General features: G+C 39.0%; 1 protein-coding gene across 1 annotated transcript; it reads left to right on the top strand.

Moving 5' to 3' along the window:
* Positions 1 to 1,436: 1,436 nt before the first annotated feature.
* Positions 1,437 to 21,170, top strand: LOC142041763 (solute carrier organic anion transporter family member 1C1-like). Its single transcript, XM_075050878.1, has 14 exons — positions 1,437 to 1,547; positions 2,167 to 2,308; positions 2,417 to 2,549; positions 4,007 to 4,134; positions 4,354 to 4,500; positions 9,078 to 9,176; positions 9,970 to 10,206; positions 11,348 to 11,512; positions 12,883 to 13,078; positions 15,377 to 15,542; positions 17,105 to 17,286; positions 18,735 to 18,799; positions 19,972 to 20,089; positions 20,865 to 21,170. The coding sequence occupies exons 1-14, from the start codon at positions 1,437 to 1,439 to the stop codon at positions 21,085 to 21,087; spliced, it is 2,112 nt and encodes a 703-aa protein (XP_074906979.1). The 3' UTR covers positions 21,088 to 21,170.
* The last annotated feature ends 979 nt before the right edge of the window (positions 21,171 to 22,149 follow it).

Below are 22,149 nucleotides of genomic sequence, written 5' to 3'. Positions count from 1 at the left end.
TTAGAGTGCTTATGAGGCTTTATATCTCTTTATTAGACATTAGTGCCTTTTCACAATTATTAGGAATAACTTTTGGGGGGCTGTTGGATTGCTAAGAGAGTCTTGTCCTTTCTGGGCATGGGTGGACCTTTCTCAGGGAGTTGAAGTTGCTTCTGGGCATTTGCTTGGGAGAACTGAGCTCTCCAGAGGAATAGAGCGACCTTTGTGGGTTAGCCCGGGACCCTGCCATAGCCCTACCACCCCTGGTGTCGAAAATATCTCAGAACACTTAAATGGCCTCCACTCATGGGTCAGCTGGCCTGTGGGGCCTGCAGGAGGGGAACTTTGAGAAGTTTCCAGGGGAATTAAACAGAGCGGGATATCTAAGTTCCCAGTGTCTTGGGAGGTGGTGGGGGGAATGTTACAGGCCAATTTCTTGACCTATATTCCTCTATATTCCTCTAATACATGTGCCAATGTATATTGGGGCTAACTAATTGATTTCACTACTACTGTACCAGTTTTCCAACAGAAGAACTTGGCAATAGCTCTTTTTGATTTGTTATCATTCTGGATCTCTTAGTATTAGCTGGTCTCCCTGATCTGCTTAATCTACATCAACCAACATAGTTAAGATGACTCCTTATATCAGAGCCAATTTTTAAAGGAAAAACTTTGGCAGTCTCATTAAAATAGTTACATTTATCATCTGTCTTGCAGGAACTTGTGGAGACTTGTGGACTTAAAGATAGTCATTATTAATTTCTTTTAATCAGTGCCCTCTTTTCCCTAATACATCTTTACCTGCCATATGTCTTACCCTATTTTCTCCTCAGTCATCATTTCAGGTCTGACTCTACAAACGTTTATCCAATAAACAACGTTACTCATAGGAATGTTGACAGAATGGTACAGAGTAGTGTTCAGTATTTCTGCAAATTCATAGATTACACAATTAGAGAAAATCCTAATGAATATAAAATACTATCAGGAGCCTACTGGATCATACCAAAGGTCCATTTAGCCTGGAACAGTGAAGAAATGCGGATATCTAAAACAGACTATAAGAATTGGTTCAAGCAAGGTGAAGATGCTTCTCTGACATACTGTCCTAGCCTCCTGCTGCTTAGGGACTTTCCTTCTCTGCAAAGATTTCTAAAAACTGTCAGCAAGTTCCCTTTGAATTTTCCATCTATCCAAGAAAGTCCTGAAGTCCTTTGGAAAGCAGATTTCACAAAGGAGGTGCACCAATCCTTAACTCATTACAATGACACTTTGAACACTCTTTAACATCCTTCCTGAGAAAAGGTGTTAATGTGTAGACATGTCAAGTAGTGTCTCACCATCTAGTATGTCTGAAAAATATTGGAACCTTTATTCTTATGCAAATAATAGTTAATAATAGTGCTATTTTCCAAACAGGAAAACCTACACATCACATCTGGAGGAGGAAAACCATGGACAGGCCAATCACTGCTGGCCAACTTAAAGACAAATCACTCTTCCAGGACAGCGATGGCAGCGCAGTTCCTGCCAAGAGTGTGTGCCATATTTGTTCAAAGCTAAAGGTATGGAGTGAAGCCCTCACCACGTATTTTCTCTGCAATACTGAAAATGGCAATTTGAAGTTCTATCAAAATTCAGTTAGTTCTGTATGACACTGACATTACACACATTGGAAACAACGCTCTAGGTTGTGATTCTAAGCACATGGAAGTCAATAAATGTGTTCAGAAGTTAAAAAGTGAGGCCATATTTTAAGAATCATTTAGAGGTGTGCTATAGCCATAGTGGTAGTTGCAGCTATATCTTTTTATCCATGTTTTTTTAGAACAGGAGAAGTAGGAGTAATAAGACATGCCATAATAATAGTATCAGCGATGAACAACTTTATGCTGCAAGTATCCCCTAAGAAAGGAAACAGCTAAAACAGTATGTGGTAGAAAGGTAGAAGGTGCACACAGTTAATGTCAAGTTTCTTTTTCTTTGCAGTAGAAGAGGCTTTGGAGTCCATCCTGAAAGAGAAGGAAAAATCTTCTGTTGTAATGAAAACGATAGGAAGAATCCCTTCACAGAGAATTAGAAAGCAAAGCATTTGATTTTTGTGTTTCTTGAGTAGGTTGCTCAGGCATCCAGCCATGAACAAAAAATTGTTTCTTTGCAAACTCAATTATTTTCTCTTTTCAGATATTTCTTGGAGCTCTAGCTTTTTCCTTTTTTGCCAAAGGATTATCTGGAAGCTACATGAAGAGCATGTCCAGTCAAATTGAAAGAAGATTTGAAATCTCATCATCAATTGTTGGCATTATTGATGGCAGCTTTGAGATAGGTATGTGTGCTTTCTTGGAAATTGGATAAATACTGCTTCTTAATACATTTTTCCCCTTAAAAAACCCTCTTTCTGTAACCTTACTGGTTCTTTTTCCTATTGATGTAGGTAACTTAATGGTAATGGTGTTGGTGAGCTACCTTGGACCAAGAGTTCATCGACCAAAAGTAATTGCTGTTGGATGTCTCATCATGTCCTTAGGAGCATTTTTGTCAGTGATGCCTCAGTTCCTAATGGGACGGTAAATATGGAGATTTTTCACATTGGGCACGAAGTGAACTTGACTATATAAAGTGTTTTTTAATCATACACCTGAGTTAAAAATTTGACAACAGTAGTTTCTTCTAGATAACAGAGAGGTTTTAATAGGTGGAATCTTTAGTATTCTCTTTCTGATTTCCTCTCTGAAAGCTTACCTCTTTCTACAGGTAAGTAAGAGAGAAACCTCAGGTTTCTACAGAACTTATACATAATTAGGGATAAAGTGAGTTGAATTTTTCACCTGGGATGGATAAATATAGATACTTTTTTTTTTTTTTAGCTGTTCTCCTTTTCTTATACTTAAATGGACTGTAATGAGATCTTGATGGGAAAGGTTTCTTTCTCCATGGTGGCTATTCATGCTAAGCTCTTTAAAATTACAAAGATATGTATCTATTGTCTCCACTGAACTCAGGGAGAGTTAAATATCCCTTCACATCTAAGCTTTAGTGCTTACACAGTTGTCAGAAGCAATTCACACCTCTCCAATCCTTCAGCATCCTTACTGAATAGTAGTTGAAAATAAAACCCCTCTATCCCTCAAAAATTAAAATTTATTTGTGCATCTTCTTTAATTCCGAGACAAATACATGTGATAAGGGGTGTATGGAAAGAATTATATCTGGGGACCATGGTATGGAAAGTAGCCACAGTCACTACTCTGCTTGGGAACCTGCACTGCAGGGGACAGCACAGGCCAGAAGCAGAGCCATGGAAATCTCTGATTTAACCCAAACTCACAGCCAAGTTCTGAAGGTTACCCATTCTTCACAATGCCAGGCAAAACCCAGTGGCCATGGGGACCTCCATGTCATCCATCACAATATTAAAGGTTACCACTTGACTGCACAGTCAGAGGGAATAGCTGCTCTCCATTTATCCCAATGTAGTATAAAGGCACTCAGACTGGCTTCAATTTACTCAGCAGATTTGCTGTAGCACCTGGTTGCCTAAATACAGACAAACTGGCACATGTGTTTTGCAGCCTGTTTTAATCTCTTTATAAACACAGATAGGTTACTACTAGATCCTTAGCTGGCTAATTTTAAACTAGCACAGCAATCTCTGTGTTACGAATCTGTCACATAGGTAAGAAACCAGTGCCAGTATGGTAAAACATCAGCGCTCTTGTACGTGGACAGATGTGGGTGGACTCTGCCTCTGTCCTTCAGTCTAAAGAATGATCTCTTAAGCCCTGGAACCAGCTTTTTTTCTCTTTAGCTTAAGAAAATATTGGGGTTAGAATGGTCAGAGCATTTTGAAAAAAGTATGAAGATACCTATCTTTATTTTTAAGTGAAAGCACTGGAAATGGGTTGCCCTTCTGCTTTGCCTGCATGTAACAGGAGTGAACATGTATGAACACAAGGCTTGTACCCACTTTCTGCAAAGCAGAGTCTTTTGTGTGTCAGTTGTATTTTACATAGTTGTTTTCCAGTTATAATTATGAAAGAATAACTGTTACTGTGGACAACTCTACGAGTGTATCAGCTTGCTCCCCAGCATTGGCTGGGAGCCATCCAGTCACAGATGCTACAGAAACACCCAGCGCAATGAAAAATTTCGGTAAGCAAAAGCTCTGATGCTGGGTTCCCTTCTTCTGCTTGTCCCCATTTTATACATGCTCTTTTACTGGAAAACAGTAAAACCCCTGTTAGAAACCATGATATATACAAACCCAGCCTATAATGATTGTAAAAAAACCATATTTTATGTTATTTTTCTGTTGCAATAAAGTATTGTTAGAATTATGTTCACAGAAATGTAAATGTTTATGGCCTGCAGGATGTGAGAAAACAACGAATTCCTATCTGTGGCTCTTTGTGTTGATGGGGAACCTTTTACGTGGAATTGGGGAAGCACCAGTTATGCCACTGGGAGTTTCATATATTGATGATTTTTCTAAAGAAGAAAACTCAGCATTTTACATAGGTAATATGCAAATGAGTGATTTTTATGCTAAACATTCTTTTCTTTAACATTTCTGTAGCCAAGCAAATACTCACCAAAAAAAATCTATCTGTTCTGTTCTGGATAATTTTGGGTTGTACAGAGATAAAAAAGCAATGCAAAAGGGATCTCACGTTTATTTTTGAAGGATATTTCCCAGATGCTCCTTTTGCTTTCCCCAACTGGCTTCTGCTACACATGCCAGTTTTCTCTGTGACAATATTTCTCTGTGACAATCAAATACTCATTTCTCCAAAGTGAGAAGTCATATCTGTCTTATCTGGCATATCATCTTCAGTACCACAGCTTCAGAGGATAAATTTCTTTCTAATCACTGTCTCACAGATAAAAGAATGATCCTTAATGTAAGGATCGGTAATGTAATCACAGTAATGTAAATGTGCTTCAGAAGCTTTTACCTGACTTTTTGAATTTTACATGCAGCGCATGCTTCCTGATGAAAGCTTTTTAAAGTCACTAGTTACCAAAGGAAAAACTAAATCATTGCCAGGGTGTTGTAACAAATCCTTTCTAATTGGGATTTTGTTGTTGTTGTTTTGATGGAAGATAGCCTATTGCCCAAGACACAAAGACTTACACCCAAGCTAATTAATTTATTGCCAAACTGATTTAGTAGCATGGAGTGTTTGTGTGGCTGAGGGAGGTTGAAACTGCTGCCTGAAGTAAACTTTGTGAAGTTGAACTGGTCATAACGATAGTAAGACACAGTTTCAGGAAGAGCTCAATGTGTAATGCTACAGGGGAAGGCCATTGCAAATGTCTTCATTTGGGGATGAGGAAATCTGCAGGTTGAAGAAAATGGAAGTATTGTGAAGGGAGCTGACAAAACCAAAACTTCCACTCAGCAGTTATCCAAAATAATTGTAATCACCTCTGATCTTCTGATTAAAGATATTTTTAAAAGTTCAGCTGAAATTTTTTCTTGTCAGAATCTGGGAGAGATTTTGATGGGTTGGAGGCTATTGGGGAAGTGAGTTTACAAATATAAAGGAGTTGCAGAGAATAGTATGGATTCAACCAAAATGAAAATTTGTTTGGGTCATGCAAGTGAAACAAACTATTTCATTTACAGAGTATTAAAATATTTTATTTTAACATCCTGAATAGCAATTTTCAGTCTCTTATTCCATTTTGATGGACTGATGCAATTTGCAAAAAAGTGAATTTTTAAATAGTCTTTTCCAAAGAGCTGAAATTCCTTTCTTGACCAATAATTCTTTTCTATATCTGATTTTTTTATCAGTTGACTGAATCAATTTATGATCAGTGCTTTTGTAAAATAATAAAAAAAAGGTCCTATAATAAAGTCAGTCAAGCCTTGCTGATGAATTTTGACCATTGATCTCATTATTTGACCCTGAGCAAGAAGTTTCACCTTCCTGTCTCTCCTTTTTCTCCTGCCTTTAGATATTTTGTTGAGTAAGAAAATAAGTTATTTTGAGGCAGAGACAGCTTTTTATTAAGTGTAAATAGAATACATTATTAAGTGTCAAGAGAATGCATTAAAATCTTTTTTTGGCAGAGTTGTAGTGCAGATGATATTTGACAGCAATAAAAGCAGAGTTGTCACAGGAAGGAACAGAAAAAGAAAAATCAGTGGTTTTGTTAAGCTGTCTTACAGAGTATAGTAGAGGATGGTAGCTTTTCTGTAGAACTCTGTGAGAAACTGATTTTTTTTTCAGGAAATTCTATAGTTTTCAGACTGAGTCTTACAAAACCTTTTTAATTTATGTAGTTCTACCAGGCCATCAGCACGGTCCTGAGGTGGTGCAATGCACTGCACACAATATACAGTCCTGAAAAGCTTTTCTGCTTAGGATCACTACTCAGTATGACTGTAAGGTATAATGATCTGACCCTCTGTCTCTACATGCAATTGGCATTTGTCAAGAGACGGGAATGTGAGGATCTCAGTGGTTTGCTTTGTTCTGAGAGGGATCTTTGGTGGAGTGACGTTTGAGGCCAACTGCTCTGACTGAGAGGTTATTTCATAAATACTCCCGCATGCTAAGTGCCTAATTTGTTCCTGTGTTTTATGGTCTTCAGATGTTTCACTTCTGTTCAGGTGCCTATAGAAGAGTTGCCAACATGCGTATGAGGATTTCACCTATACGAATAAGCTTTCGGTAGACAACTTTTAAAATGAATTTCTGATTTTATTTGAAACTGAATATTGACACGGTTAATTAATGGCAGTAGCCATCAGACTTACCATGTAAGAGGAGTAACAGACAATTAAAGATATTTAATGAGGAGTACTTCACCTCCATGGATTTCTCACCAAAGCAGAGGCTTTAAATGAATGAATGAATGAAATTTCATCACTGAGTTGAGCACTAGCATATAATCTTGTATCTATTGAACCCATGGCTTCAATAGAAGCATATCTGAAGCCAAAGTATGTTGTAAACTTTCATACCTGTTACATGCTAAATTACTCATCAATACAAGGGTTTGGCCGAGCTATATCAATATGCAGCAGCTGATTAACTGATAAGTCTGCATGCTTTACTGTTTGTGGTTTAGTCTGTTTATTAATTACAAAGAATAAATATTACAAAGGAAAAATATGCTAAGAAAATATCCCAGTGAACTTATTTAGTTTTGTTTTATCACAATACAAGCATATTATCTTAGTGAAGTTATTCTTAAATTTAAAGGGTATGCAAATGTGAAATTTAATTTAAAAACTATACCTACGCAAAATTATTGCACCTATGCTTCTTAGCTTATCTGATAGCTTCTGGTATCTTAAAGAAATATACTGCATACAAATGCCATTGGTGTTGGTGTGCTGGTTTTTATCTGTTTATTTTAGAAATTTGCCCCTGAGTATTAGAACTTTGGACATGAGCTTGCATAGCTCTGAATAATAAGTTCTAATTTAGACTCACTGATAAATAAATATAAAGAGCTAATTCCTGGCTTCTAATGTCAAAATTCTGACTCTGCAGAAGTCAGTAATTTTGGAAGCATCAGAATTTAGTCTAAAAGGCCAGATCTTCCAATGAAGTAAAATGAGAGAACTAAATGAAAGCAATATGCAATTGGAGCAATGAAGCAAAGATGAAAAATCATATGGTTAAATTATGCTGTAAGAATTTATTGCAGAAGTCCTTGATCATAAGCTGAGCAATAGCTATATTCAGAAGAGAATTTGCAAAACCAACAGGAGAAAAATCTCTGCAGTAGAACAACACAGTAGGATTTACAGAGCCTAGTGCTGAATGTGGGCAAGAACTGACAGGCACTTGGTCAAGAATTCCTTTTATTCTAACAGAATTAAGCCTTCTGCAACTTCAAACAGCTCTCAGGTGGCAGTTCTATGCTAGAATTCAGAAATCCAAACCACTGAACTTTTTTTTGAAACTGTTACCCCCTTACAACTAAACTTCAACAGATCAACACAAGTGACAAGACAATGTGAGGACCTATGCTTGAATGATTTTTAGGATATTTTTATTTTATGTTAATTGTCAGCAGTGGTCACCAAAATCATATTGTGCTGTATTTACATACCCAGTCAGCAAAATGCAGTCCTAGCTTCCTAGGTTTCTGCTAGCCTTCACAACTTATTCATTTGCTCCTAGGGGCAACGCGCCTTCTTCTGATCCCATGTTATCTCCTCTGTAAGCAGAGACAGAGCTGGAAATTGAAGCCCTAGTGAGGCCAGTAGCAAAACTGAAAGCTGCTTTTAGAGAGGTTATTACTCGATTTCTTTATTTTTTTTACAGCCACATAAGTATGTATTAACACAACAGTTAGCTTATTTGCTCATTCTAGTGCTGAATGAATCAACAAAAATTCTGTCTAATGAACTTTGATCACACACAGGGACACTTATATCTCCTTGTTACCTACTGAAAATATTCTTGGGGTCCTGTACCTAATTCAATGTCCATGAACTTCTATTGTCCCTGTCATCCTAATGTGACTCTGAACTGCAAAGATGTGCCTTCTTATATTGATGCACACTATCAGATCAACTACTGCTACTTAAAATTAGACTAGGGACCTGAACACATAGCACAGGGAAAAGGCTTGACTTCTACAATCGCAGAACATCGTACAAGCTGTAAATAGAGTTGCAGGTAGACTTATTATGACTCCAGTGGGCCTAGAGTTGTACGTTCATTAGTTATCTGCCACAAGCTGAACAACGCAACTACAAAAATCTAAGGAGAGAAGTAAGGAGGAGGAGGGTTAAAAATCATTGTAATGTTATTCTCTGTCTTCCTATTCCTTCCAAGACACCAATCTTGCCAATGAAATGCATGTGGGGGTCCACGTGAAACTGCACTCGCTTTGGCAAAGCCCTGCGCGGGTGAAGGAGCCTGCTTCCACATCACAGTTAGCGTGTTGGCAGCTTATGGCTTATTTTCTTGCTGCTCAGAAGCTTCCCATTAGACATCCCCCAACGGGCTGTGCCCTCTTCTGTCTCCTCCTTCCTCTCCCCTTTCCTTGCTCGCAGAGAAGAAGGCCTCCTTGTCCATGCAGCATTTTTCTCACTCTCCCGCGCTGTCTCCCTTCTCTTACAGGCCTGGTGAGATCCTCAGGCATGTTTGGGCCAACCCTGGGCTTCCTGCTTGGATCTTTCTGTGCCAGCCTCTGGGTTGACGTCGGCGTTGTGGATATCGGTAAGAGACTGTGGAGTGGTGCATTAACTGAGGAGATGGCTCTGTATAGGAACCTGCATGCCAAGAAGCACCTTCCCAGCTTACTACTCCAAAAAAGGGGGTCTCTAGAGAGTTTTTCCTACTCAAAAGCTGGTGTTATTTGCATTTTAATATCAGCAGCATTGTAGTGTGACTGGAACAGCCCTTGATGCAAGACTCCTGCCCCCACTGTAGGAAAACATTGCACCTCTTTTTATGCTTGCGCATGCACTTGTTACACCCTGGCTGCACAGCTGAGAACAAATGAGCAAATGAAAAGCCATCCCCACATTGAGGCAACAGTGACAGGCCTTTGCTCATGGACACTTGTAAAAAATTATGTTCTTTTAAAAAGCATGCAGCAAAGATTCATATGAAAACTAATTTCATTGTTCAAATCACTTTCAAATCTCTAATCCCAGGGAAAATTTGAGGAACTTCAAGGAAAAACTGTTGAGTTTGGGGATAGAAGAAGGAGGGGACAATGGGAATTTAAGAAAGGGGAGTCCCTTTTGGGTGGTGAAGGACCCTCTTGCACTTATTCGCACAGCAAGTGTTGGAAGATTGTGGCAAGGAAATGCCACCGTGGGTCGAAATGGAGACATCTATTTTTGAGTACATAGGACTGATCTGATACAAGCTGCATTTCAATTCTTCTTATGAAACATAAATCATCTCTGTTCTGGTCTTTAAATAGTATATATAAGGATACCTAGTAAGTTTAATTGCTCTGCATGATACTTAATCTGTTTTCCTGTCTTTCTGTATTTTACAGATGCTATCAGCATAAATCCCAAGGATACCCGTTGGGTTGGTGCCTGGTGGCTTGGATTGCTTATCTGTGGAGCAGTCAACTTCATTGCTTCATTGCCTTTCTGGTTTTTGCCTTACTCCTTACCAAAAGAAGGAGAGAATGAAAACCTGAAGATTAGTCATTTGACTGTTCAAGGAGATCACTGTAAAATAGACCCCCCAGCTCAGCCACAGTTAAAGTTTTCAGAGGCAGTAAAAGGTGAAAGATTATTGCCCAAATGTTTGCATGTGAATTTCCTCTCATGGGTTCATTCTGAGCTGAGCACGGATTTGCACAACGCTCAGCAAAATGCATGTTTCTGCAGTGCAAATGATGGGCAAAAATGCTCTCTTGAACATGCTAAGGGTGTGTTTCAGTCCTCTCTCATGTCAGACAGCTGGAAAAATCCCATGCTGTTGCTTGAGCACCAGACATTCTCAGTTCAACACCGTAGTTGTCATATGATGTAATACAGCTATAATCTTATGATTATGAAGGAAGAGGGGGGAAAATGTTCCATCCCTCATTAATGACCAATGCACAGCTGGCAAGTTACTGTTTCACTGAGGCCAACATATGGGAGGGAAACGTGGGGCTAAGTATTACATTAGCTGTTGGAGGGGTTTCACTGGATTCATAGCTCCTGTGTATGAGCTCAGTGATGCTAAATTAACCTCATATAGGCAATATCAGACTCAACTAGCCATTGCTGGACACCCCCAAGTGTTTTATTCATATGTATGTATGTATGCATGTGCACCCCTTCATGGCTATGGCAGAGGTGTTTTGAACTCTCATCTTTTAGGCAAGTGTGCCAACAGCCAGACTACAGCCTAAATGCAGGTTTTTGTCTTCACTTTAATTTCATGGACCTAGATACTCTAATCAAGGGTCTCAGGAAAGGTTACAGCCTTTTGCTGGGTCTTTCTCTGAATATCAGCCTCATGTGGGGCTGTCATGTGGTTTGTGAAGGCTCCTGCTTTAGGCACCAAACTTTTCAGTTGGTATATTATAGAGAGTCTTAATGCTCCTGTAGGGACACTCTCCTGTACAGGCATCGAGAATCACTGTTGCAAGCCTTCGTGCCTTTGATGAATAGTCCTGTGTCACACACGAGACAATCTAGGATTTCTGATTCCCAGCTCAGCATCCACTGTGCCATTCAGCCATGCTGCTCCTTTAAGTCATGTGTTGACAATGAGGAAAACTCTGACTTGAGCAAGCATATGTTTTGGTAGGCAAGGAGTTATGACCTGCAATACAGCCAGTAATTAAAAAGTTAGTTTTATTATCTAAAGGATGTCAAAACAACTCTTCTCTGTGTTTAGCAGGGTGTACAGCATATACCTCTCCATTGCAGATTTCTTCCCAGCTCTGAAGAAGCTGTTTGGAAATCCAATTTTCCTGGTGTACATCTTCCTCACTATTCTGCAGTACAATTCCCTTGTTGGGTTAATAACCTATGAGACAAAGTTTATGGAGCAGCAATTTAATGTATCAGTGGCAAGGGCCATCTTTCTAATTGGTAGGTACCTGTCCTTCTTTTAAATTCCAGTGTCAAAAAGGAAGCTTTTCTTTGTTATTTCACCTTCCTTTTTAGGAAGAGCTTCTGTGAACTTTTTTGGGTAAAAAAAAAAATATGTAGTAGTTTATTAATTTTCATACCATATTTTGAAAATGGATGTTAATTTTAGTGTTAATTTTCCTGGTGTTTAGTGAGCTAGAGGATTACTAGAACTGGGTGGATTTTTTTTTGGCTGAAGTTATCTTCAGAGTGAGAATTAGGTTATGAATGTGTCTGTTTTCATTAACAAAAACCACACATAAACTGCAACTAAGTAACAACTAAAAGAAAAAAACATTTAATTTAGAAAATGTCCAATGAAATGTGTGATTTTTCCTTTTCAGAATAACATCTAGGTATAAATGTTCTTCCATTTTGATTACAAATACAAATTTTATAAGCAATAAGAACCCAAAATGTAAAATTCTGACTCATTTCATTCAGCTCAAAGCTCTTTTTATTTGCTAGTCCCCTCAAAAAATAAGTTCTTTGTAGTGTTCTAGAAAAAAAGAATGCTGAAATTATATTAATCTTACAGTGATTAATATGGTCTCATAGCCTGGCAAGAAAAGCAGGGTATTTGAGGTCATTGCAAAATTGATATTCCATTACTTTAATCTGAAGGCACCTTGCTTTGCTACAGGTCAGGTACAAACGTGGGAAGAACTTTCTTCTTCCTATCTTCTTTTGGATGCAGGGAAAGTTTTACAATAACAACATGAGAAAAAAAACAGCCAACCAAAAAAAACCCACACAGAAAGGCAAACTCCTCACAATAAAACCTTGTAAAAGCTCTCTATTCAGCATGTAAATATTAGGGCTGGAGTTTGTGAAACGCTGAATGGGTTAAACCTAAGTGCAAATCTTTCAGTGATTCACTCTCAGAGAAAAATGGAATCCAATCAAAACCAGACGCTGCTTCCGTTCATGTTCTGCTTTGAAGATTGTTTTTTGGTAACTTTCAGGAAGTTTAATGTTTTATTTTAGATGAAGGAGAGCCCATGAGCTAAGACATTTATCTCATTTACTCCAGTTTCTAACAGGTACCTGTATAGGTTTTATTATATCAGTATACATACAAACAACAGTATAGTAAAAAGGTAGGGAATATTGAGGAACTAAGCTTTTTAAAGTCATAACATGACTTGAAAGAAAATGAGAAAGTAAGCAAAATTACTTAAAGGTAACAAAAAGTCTTAGAACCTCAAAGGATCAGTCTGAAAATAGGTCAGTATCTGATATTTTTTGAAACTACTAGAACAAGATATTTATTCTAAAAAGTGTCAATGCAAGTGACAGCAGTTAACATTTTCCTTACCTTCTATTTGCAGGTGTGATACTTTTACCCATCACAATCCTGGGGATGTTTCTAGGAGGATTTCTGATCAAGAAATTCAAACTTCACATAACTGAAATGGCAAAGTTTGCGTGCATCACCTTTATAGTAGCATATTTGTTAAACCTCTTGTACTTTATGTGTAGTTGTGAGGTGCTCCAGGTGGCTGGACTGACAGCACCCTACTCTGGGTTTGTATCCCATTGGGTTTGTGTTGGTCGTGTCATTTGTCATGGCTGCTTCCTGCCCTGTGCAGAACATGGGGCATGCACCTGTATTCCTCTACTCTCACAAACTAATCTGGGTGTGTAATCTCATCTGGGCTACAAACCTTCTACTCTAGAAAACATTTTCATTTGAATTTGGATCAGTTCCGAAATGTGTCGTCTCTGTTGATTTACTGTAGCATATTGCTATATCCTTTTGCATAAAAAAATTTAATATATGTGTCTATTTAAAGACAACAACTTTTCATTGAAATTGAGCTGTATTAGGTCATCTGCTGGTGTCAATCAGCGTGGTTTCAGCTAGAGTGGAGCTACTGTGATTATATCATTTTACTGCTCTGTTGGTGGTGATACACACAAGAAAATCCTAGATGTTGAGATAGACTTGTCAGGCTGAAATGATACCTAGTGTTGAGGATGGGCAGAATATCCCAATTTTGTTTTTCAAATTTCATTTAAATAGGGTGTTTCTCTTTCTAAATTATTTATTGCTGCATATTGACAATATACCTCTATTCTGGCAAATTACTAATTAAGATGATATTTATCACAGGCAAATTAAGTTTTTATATTCTATTTCAAAGCTTTGACTTAAAGCCGGTCTCTTCCTACCATGTAGGGAGTGGGATGTAAAAAAAGTGTTGAAAGTGACTTCCCCATAGTCCCCCAGCAGCTCTGCCTCTAGAAGGGACGATCGTCTAGATCAGTAGTTATCAACCTGCATAGGGAATTACCAGCCTCCCCTGGTATCTGGAGCTGCTGACCTGCCTGCAACCATTTTCTCAGCTGGGAGATAGAAAGTGGTCATGTCAGGAGTGTGTGCTGCCCAAACGGACGATCCCCCTCCCTTACCAGGACCACGGTCATGCTTTCTTGAGAATGTTTTGCTGACTCTAGCAGCCTGCCACAATTGCTTACTGTTTAAATTTAGCTCAGACTGGTCCAACAAATTTCAAGGGATTTTAAAGGATTAAACTGAATCCAGCAGGGCTTGCTAGATTTTCAATTCAGACAGAAACTCAGTCCTGTGCTTTTTTGAAACTGAGCCTATGTTCAGGGAAATATCTAAGTTGTCTTGGCAAACCTGGCACTGAGTTCAACTTTGAGATAACTCTGTTTGAGTGCAACATCTGATACTGTAGAGTGAATTAAAAATAAGCAGAAACATCAAGACAGCAAATACAGCAAATACAGAAAGAGCAATTACAGTTTCTCCAGGAGAACTGAGACTGGAGAATTTAGCATGTGCTAGGATTGTTCTAGTTAAGCGGCTCACATACTGTTTTACCTGTTTAACAATTTGTAGTTTGAAGACAAGCAACAGCCTAACGAGGGCTAAACCCCCAGTTATTTTCCCTTCTAAAAGGCAGGAGAAATGTAGCCCCCTTGAGGTGTGTTTTGATTGAGGTATGAGGAGGAAGAAAAGGCAAATTTTGAACATTTTTTCCTTCATATTTTGAATTACTTCAAAGCAGGGGTGATTTGTAGATGGTGGATTCCTAACACTTTCTCAGAATTGAGCCCTCAGAGTTGCTGGCCACTTTTTAAATTCTCAATTCTAGTTGTCGTCCACTTAGTTTAACTCCTTGGGGCCTTATTTTGATGTTTCTTATAGAAACGCTGGTAAAATTGGAGGCTATGAAAGTCCATGAAAATATACAACAAGAAATGAGATCTGATAAGAAATGGGGCTCAAGCCTGTCCCAGGTGCAGGACTGCTGCTGTTGAGTATGGTCAGAGCTGGGAGAGAAGCAGCACTTCTCACTCAGACTCATGCAACTTTCATTGCCACTAATTGTCTCTAATCCAGTGAAAAAAATGTCAAGGACATCTTGTTGCTGTAGTTTTATGTCACCATTTCTAGCACCCAGACATGGTATGGTATCTACTGCTAAGGAAAAGCATGGCCAGTCTACAGATGATAAGAGATTCAAGATATGATTTTATTTTTCTTGGGCTGAGCTTTCAAGTGAAAAAGTAATACCAAATATTCCCTCCCAGCCAAGAATACCTTGTTTGTAAGTTCCATGCCTTTTCAGCAACAATCCATAAAAATGTTAATGCTTGATGAAAAATCTCAAGAACTTTGGTTTAGCTGAAATTAGCTTAGTCTCCATATAACAACTTCACAGTCTGCTGGATGGCAGCAGATACCTGTCCACGTTGATTGCTTCAATTTCTCCATGTTTTTCCTGCCTACTCCCTGATATTTTGTTTGACTATATAATTTGACTAAATAATTCTTTTATTTCTTTCCTCCAGACTAAAGCATCTTTCCTCGCCCAAAACCAGCTTCATGGCCAGTTGCAATACTGACTGCAGCTGCAAGCTGGATCAGTGGGACCCTGTATGTGGGGATAATGGGATCACTTACATGACGGCCTGCTTTGCGGGATGTAAATCATCGACTGGGATGGGAAAGAATATGGTAAATATATAGGCAGATAGATGATTATTTAGTAAGGCGTGTAGAGATAGGACAAGGCGTAATGGTTTTAAACTAAAAGAGGGTGGATTTAGACTAGATATGAGAAAGAAATTTTTTACGATGAGGTTGGTGAAACACTGGAACAAGTTGCCCAGCAAGGTGGTAGGTGCCCCATCCCTGGAAACATTTAAGGTCAGGTTGGACGGGGCTCTGAGCAACCTAATCTAGTTGAATATGTCCCTCCTCATTGCAGGGGGGCTGGACTAGATGACCTTTAAAGGTCCCTTCCAACTCAAACTATTCTATGACTCTATGATTATAGGTATAGCTAGATTTCTCCACCTATTAATTTTTTGGCTTTGTGATTAAGAAATCCTGTAGACACATATGTCCATTCTATATGGTTTAACCTTGTAGAAACTGAGTGAGTGCAAGGTTGCAGGAAGGGTTTTTAAGAGTTGGAGTGAGGTAAGCGAGCTATTCAGGAAAGAAATGAAAACTTCAGACTCTTAACATACATTTATTGAATGCTTTTATTTTGATTTTTTAAAATTTATTTTCTTCTCAGCAAGATGACCATAAATTTGGCTTTCAGTTTCTCAGTAGATCTCTTACTGTGTAGGTACAACACAGCTAAGAGGGGTTTGCTTTAGAAGACCTTTACTAGTCTGGTTGCTATACTAGCAAAATCCTGTGGTGTTAACTCATGCAGCAGAAATGTATAGAACTGTGAATGCCGGTTTCACAAACTGTTACAGATTATACTGGAATTGCCTGCTTTCCTGAGTTGCCATAGCTCAGGAAAGAAAGTTGTAACACTAAATTATACAGCCAAGAGGTCCCGTAAATATACATCTGGCTATTTTGTTCAATGTATCAGCAGCAAAGCCATTTCAGGACTTCAAACAATGGGCAAGACCATTAAAAACAGAAGGCTTGCAGAAGTGTGTGCAAATGGTCATGTCTTCTGGCAGAAGCAGAATTGTCTTCATGCAACAATACTGAAAATTAGAAGCAACATTTTCAGGCTTATATCCATATATCCCAGCACTATTTTCTTGCTTCACTTCAGGGAAATTGGCTTTCAAACGCATGTCTCCTGCTAACTTCAAAGGCTGTAAAAACAGCTCACTCTCAATCCAGCACCAAATGCTGTTTTAGATACATAACAATAAACACGCATGATTGCATTGTTGGGTCCACATCTATATTTTTATTGTTACTCATCTACTTTATAGGATTCCTGAGCAGAATGGCTGGATAACAATCCATGTCTGAATTTTATAGCTTTGACCCATTTTAAGCATACACAGAGCACCTTCTGTCCTAGCAATGGGATGGCTGAAACTAGAGTCACAGTTTCTTTGTGCCTCTGGAGCTGCTCAGAGTGGCTGGAGCATACCAATGAACTTGGCCATCGGTCTGCAAAGATGATTAGGGAGGTTCTTTCGGTGTAAACAAAAGCCTGCCTGTTACGGGGAGTGAAAAATATAGCTACTAAAACAGTTTTGTGCCACTGAATTCTGATTAAATAAATTCTTCTTCTCATCTTCTCCTTTCAGGTGTTCCACAATTGCAGCTGTGTGGAAGGACGAGGGCATGGGCTTGGCAATTCCTCTGCAGTTTTGGGACAATGCCAAAGAGAAAGCTGTACCAAAGCATTTCCCTATTTTTTAGCATTACAGACTGCATGTGCATTTATTTTAGCCTTAGGAGGCACTCCTACATACATGATTATGTTTAGGTGAAATACTTTACCTTACCTTCACCATAAAACTTGGGGAAAGAGAAACAGAATATGGTATCTACTATTTCATTCCTATTGTGAGGAATGGCATGCTGATCAAACTGGGGCTCTGAGTCTTTGCCTGTACTCTGAAATCCAGCTGTGTTCAGAGGCACAGCAAAATGCCTGTCCACCAATTTAATTCCAGTTTAAGGCTGAGTAGGTACTTTGCTGAGGAAATGGTGGGCCTTATGCTGATCCTGCACGTTAGTTTTCATTTCCAATGACAGGGATGTTTTTAACAGAGCAGAGAACTTGAAATAAGATGCGGTGCTAAGCCATGCCCAAGGTGACTATGCTGTTCACATTACTCAGGATAAAAACATTCACCTTTGTTAAGTCTTTTTGCCTCACAATGTTTTCTGTGTTGTGAGAAGTCCGATACTCCCATTTTTTGTCAGGCTGGTATAAACAGAACTATGTCAGCAGCAATATTTTTTTTATTTTTGCTCCTTCAGTTCTAAAGCAGCACTGCTATTTTACACTCAGAAGAAAAGACAATGTTCTGTGCCTTTTGCATGGAAGTTTCTTTCCACTCATGCTCGCAGGTGAATCGCAATCTTCAGTAGTCAGTGCACAGGACTAGATAACTCTCTTGGCTAAGCTGCTGATTCTTCTGCAGTATTTCTAAGTGCCCCCATTCTTAACGCATGCCTGGATTATGGGCAAGGCTAACTTTGCTGGGCAGTTTCCAGAATGCTAATGTGTATAATGAGAAGCCTTTCATGTTAATGCTGAAAAGACAATATACTGATATATAAACTCCAGTTCAGGAAACAGGCTGGCCATAGCAAGTCTCTCTCCTGCCCCTGTGCCAGCTCAGTACTCCCCTCTGCTTCTGGTCAATGCTTCCAGTTCATCTGATGGACACAGGCTGTTTCTCCACTGGTAGGAATGAGGTGCTTTTGTAGCCAGGTAATGCACATTCGCTGTCTCTCTGCAAAATGCTAGTGGCAGAAGTGGGTGTTACCTGCATGTAGCTAGCAAGGACCGCATACCCTTGTTCCCTCTGTTCACCACTGCACAATGCAGCCCCTTCTAAAACAAGGCAGATTCTTGGAGCTTAACTTACAGACATGAACTGCCTACTTTTAGTTGGTTCACTTTAATTTTCCCATGCATCCTTTCCCAAAAGTGTTTACAATCTGTTCTCTTTGGATTCAAGATCAGTTTCTGTAGATTCTCCCATTTATTTCATTGAGAGTTCATCCACTGACATCAATGGAAGGAGGCTCTACATCTGAACTTTAACTTTGGTGAAAGTTTTCAATTAGGGTTTGAGTGAGCTCTGCTAGGTAAACCACAGTACTCTTGCAATGGGGCATGTGCTGGTGTTCACAGCATGACTATAGCTACATAATTCTATCGTTCCCCAAAACAATATACTATTTTTGTTTCCTTTTTAGATCTGTTTCACCAGACCTGAAATCCTTTGCTGTTGGGATTGAAACTTTAGGTGGTAGAGTACTAGGTAAAACTTCATTTCTTTGTGGGATTCAAGTAGGTAGTCAAAGCAATAGACCAAAGCTAGACATTGTAATGTCCTTGCTCCAGATGAGAACAAAAGAAATTTTTCAAAATTTGTATTGTAAGCAGACTATGCATTTCAAAATATTTGGAGGAGCTCGCTACATGTTTCCTGGTATGTAATTACATATTATGATTATGCCTTCAGAATTTTTTCTACGCAGCAAAGGAATCAGGCAAAGGAAGGAAATTTCTTTGTACTTTGGGTTTTTTTTTTTTGATTCGTGGACACAACTATCTGAGCTTGATCAGTCTGGATATCCTTAACACCTCTGCTCCCTTTTGCTGACCATTTTTCGCTTAGAGCTACCATGTACTCTGCCTATTACTTTCTTTCGTTTATCTGCAATAAATCATCATTCAAGTCTTTGGACATGGAGTCTGCCCTGCCTTTAGCAAACCTTGCCTTATCTTCATTTGTTTGCTGATTTTTGAAATCTTCCCCACACAGACAAAGCAAGCAGTCATTTGGCTCTCTCTCCTAATCTCTGTATTCTAGCTGAATGCTGCAGAGAATCAATCTTGTGCTTTTATGAAATAGTTTTCTTCACAGAACTGCACATTATCCCTGAAACAGCTTACTGATTATATTAAAGCATTATGACTCTCTAAAAGGAATTCTTTCAGTACTACATAAGTAATACACTTATTACCTAGTTGTGAGCAAGTGCTTAATTTCAGCCCTTTGCAATCAGCTAACCATTTTTAATGGCAAACTTTTGTGTAATACCTGAATAGATACATTAGTATACATAAATATTAATATGTCATGGCATGTAATTCCACACTGGGGGCTGAAAAAGAAATGTTGGTTATATTATTTCTTTAAACAACAGAAGTTATAACTGTAATAAAAATGCCATTAAAGTAGAATTACTAACATTTCCCTTGCTGAATATAATAATGCTATAATCTTCCATCTTTTCAACTCCATTTAGGTACTTGCTTAAATATTTTCACAACTCTTGGTATCTCATAGTTGGAGCTGGATGTTTAGTCCCATCTTATGCAGCCATAATTCAGAAACCCTCAGATTCATTTCCTCATTTCTTTACCATGACATTAAATGCTGAGATCTTCATGTCTGTGATCACGTAATAAGATTTTTCTTTGCAGGAGGACTCCCAGCCCCTATTTATTTTGGTGCCTTGATAGATAAAACCTGCTTGAAATGGGGGACAAAAAACTGTGGGGGATCTGGATCTTGCCGGGTATATGACACGAAAACATTCAGGTAAGCTGAACTCTTTGGTAAGGGCTAGGGAATTTGGCTTCTGAGGCAGCTTTGGGCACCAAGAAACAAGGTGTACTTTTCCCATGTCAATTGTCAATAGACTGATTAGCATACTAAAAGCACCAAAGCTCCTTATTTTGACTAGGCCTTAATAGATCAAATAAGCCAAATAATTTTGATTCAATCTGACATATGACATTGCAGTACAGTGCCTTACATCACCAGAATTTGTTTCTTTATTGAAGTAGCACACTGAATAACTCTGCGATGCTTTGGCTTTGTGGGAGACTGAAAAACTGTGGAGTTGGAGTAAGTGTAGCACCGAAGATGCTCTTCCTCATCCCTTATTTCTCTGCTTCCTAATATATAAGACACCTCACAAAATCCACTTGGATTTTGACTGGTGGTGCATGGAGAGCTGTGGCCAGGGGCACCGAGTGCTGCCAGTGAGGGGCTGAGGGAAGGCTGGGACAACAGGGGAAAAGCTCCTGCTGGTGCAGCTCGTCCTGTCCCAGCTCTAAAATGTAGTCAGCTGAAGGGGAGAACCCCTCAGACAGGAGGCATTTCTGCTAGGAGTATAGGACCTATTTAGAACCTGCCTGGGGCTAAATATCATGAGGTTGTTTGCTTTCTGTTATTTCTCAAAATGTGGAGCAATACCTGGCTGAGAATACATGGTTTTGCCAAAGTACATTTGATATCTTACTTGGTTGCACTCAGACTTGGCAAGCTTTATTAATATAAACATATTTGGTCACCTTTTTTTTTTTCCTAGAAATGTCTATCTTGGCCTCATTGCAGGACTACGGGCAGGATGCTGTCTCTTATACATAGTGCTCTCTGTTTTAATAATGAAACGCTTCAAACCAGATGGCAAAGAGATGACAAATATTAAAAATACAGAAGGATCAACCAGCAAAGAACCAGATACTGCCAACAGAAAAGAAATTCTTCCTGGTGCAAGAACCTCGGAGGAGAGTGAGGAAACTTGTATGTAAAAAAGAAACAAGGTCTTTTCATAACTTTGCCTATGCTTCAGTTTTTCTAAGCACAACAGGAGTCTAATTACTGGCTTCAACAGCTAGTTAACATTTTGGAGGTCCAAAAAAATGTCTTTGAAACATTGACTTTTAATTTGCTTTACCTTATCCTCTGCTTCTCCTCATCTGAAACAATAGCGGGAAAAGGTTTTCAAAATTTTGGGGAGCTCTCCCATCCTGTTGCTCTCAGTCCCTTTCTAGACCAACAGTAGCACTAGCCAAAATTTTTCAAGTGTCATAAATTTGATTACGATTGAAAAATTAAAAAGAAGAAATCCACAATAAGCTGCTTTTCCATTTTCACAGACTTCATTTCAAGTCCTCTTGCTCTGTACTTAGGCCTATAGCTCTCAATGGCCAATCAAGATACACTGGCCCGGTGGCTCCGACGGCCTTTGCTGCGCGGTTCCTGACCAGCGCTCTTTGTTCCCACTGGGTCCCATGGCCCATGCTCAGGTGAGAGCCCCGGGGCCGTCAGCGAGCACTCCCTGAACAAGAACAGCACAGTGACTCTGGTGTTTGGCTTGAACACTTTAAACAATCAAAATGGATTGCACACTTAAGAAAGTGGTGTATTAATTTTGCAGCATATCTCAGTATCGGGTTTGAGTAAAATGACTCTGAACTGATGCAAGAAAGTGACAGGTGTTTAAGTCTCTTTGATTTTTTCGGGGGTGTGTGTGTGGGGGGGGCATTTTTATCCTAATGACCACTGCATTTATACCATATGTATACAGGTTTCCTTTCTTGTTTAAGGAACCTCCAGTAAGCCTTGAAATACAGTGCTAAAAACTTGCAAATTCACAGCTTTCCACAGACAGCCTAGTCCAGGGAGAATATTTATTAAAGGATGCTTCCAACAGTCATTACTGGGAAAAAAAAGTCTCTAAAAATACTTGGTGTGTGATATTTCATGATGTATCTTCACAAGGGGAACAAACATGCCTAGTAAGATATTGCAGGTTTTGTCTCCATCATCACAGCTATTTCGCTTTCTTTTCTGAAGGGTATCTCAGATCT

The sequence above is a fragment of the Buteo buteo genome, chromosome 19, assembly GCF_964188355.1.
Source record: "Buteo buteo chromosome 19, bButBut1.hap1.1, whole genome shotgun sequence".
NCBI classification, from domain to species: Eukaryota; Metazoa; Chordata; class Aves; order Accipitriformes; family Accipitridae; genus Buteo; species Buteo buteo.
Note: the sequence above shows the minus strand (reverse complement) of the source record. Positions and strands in the feature narration are given on the sequence as shown.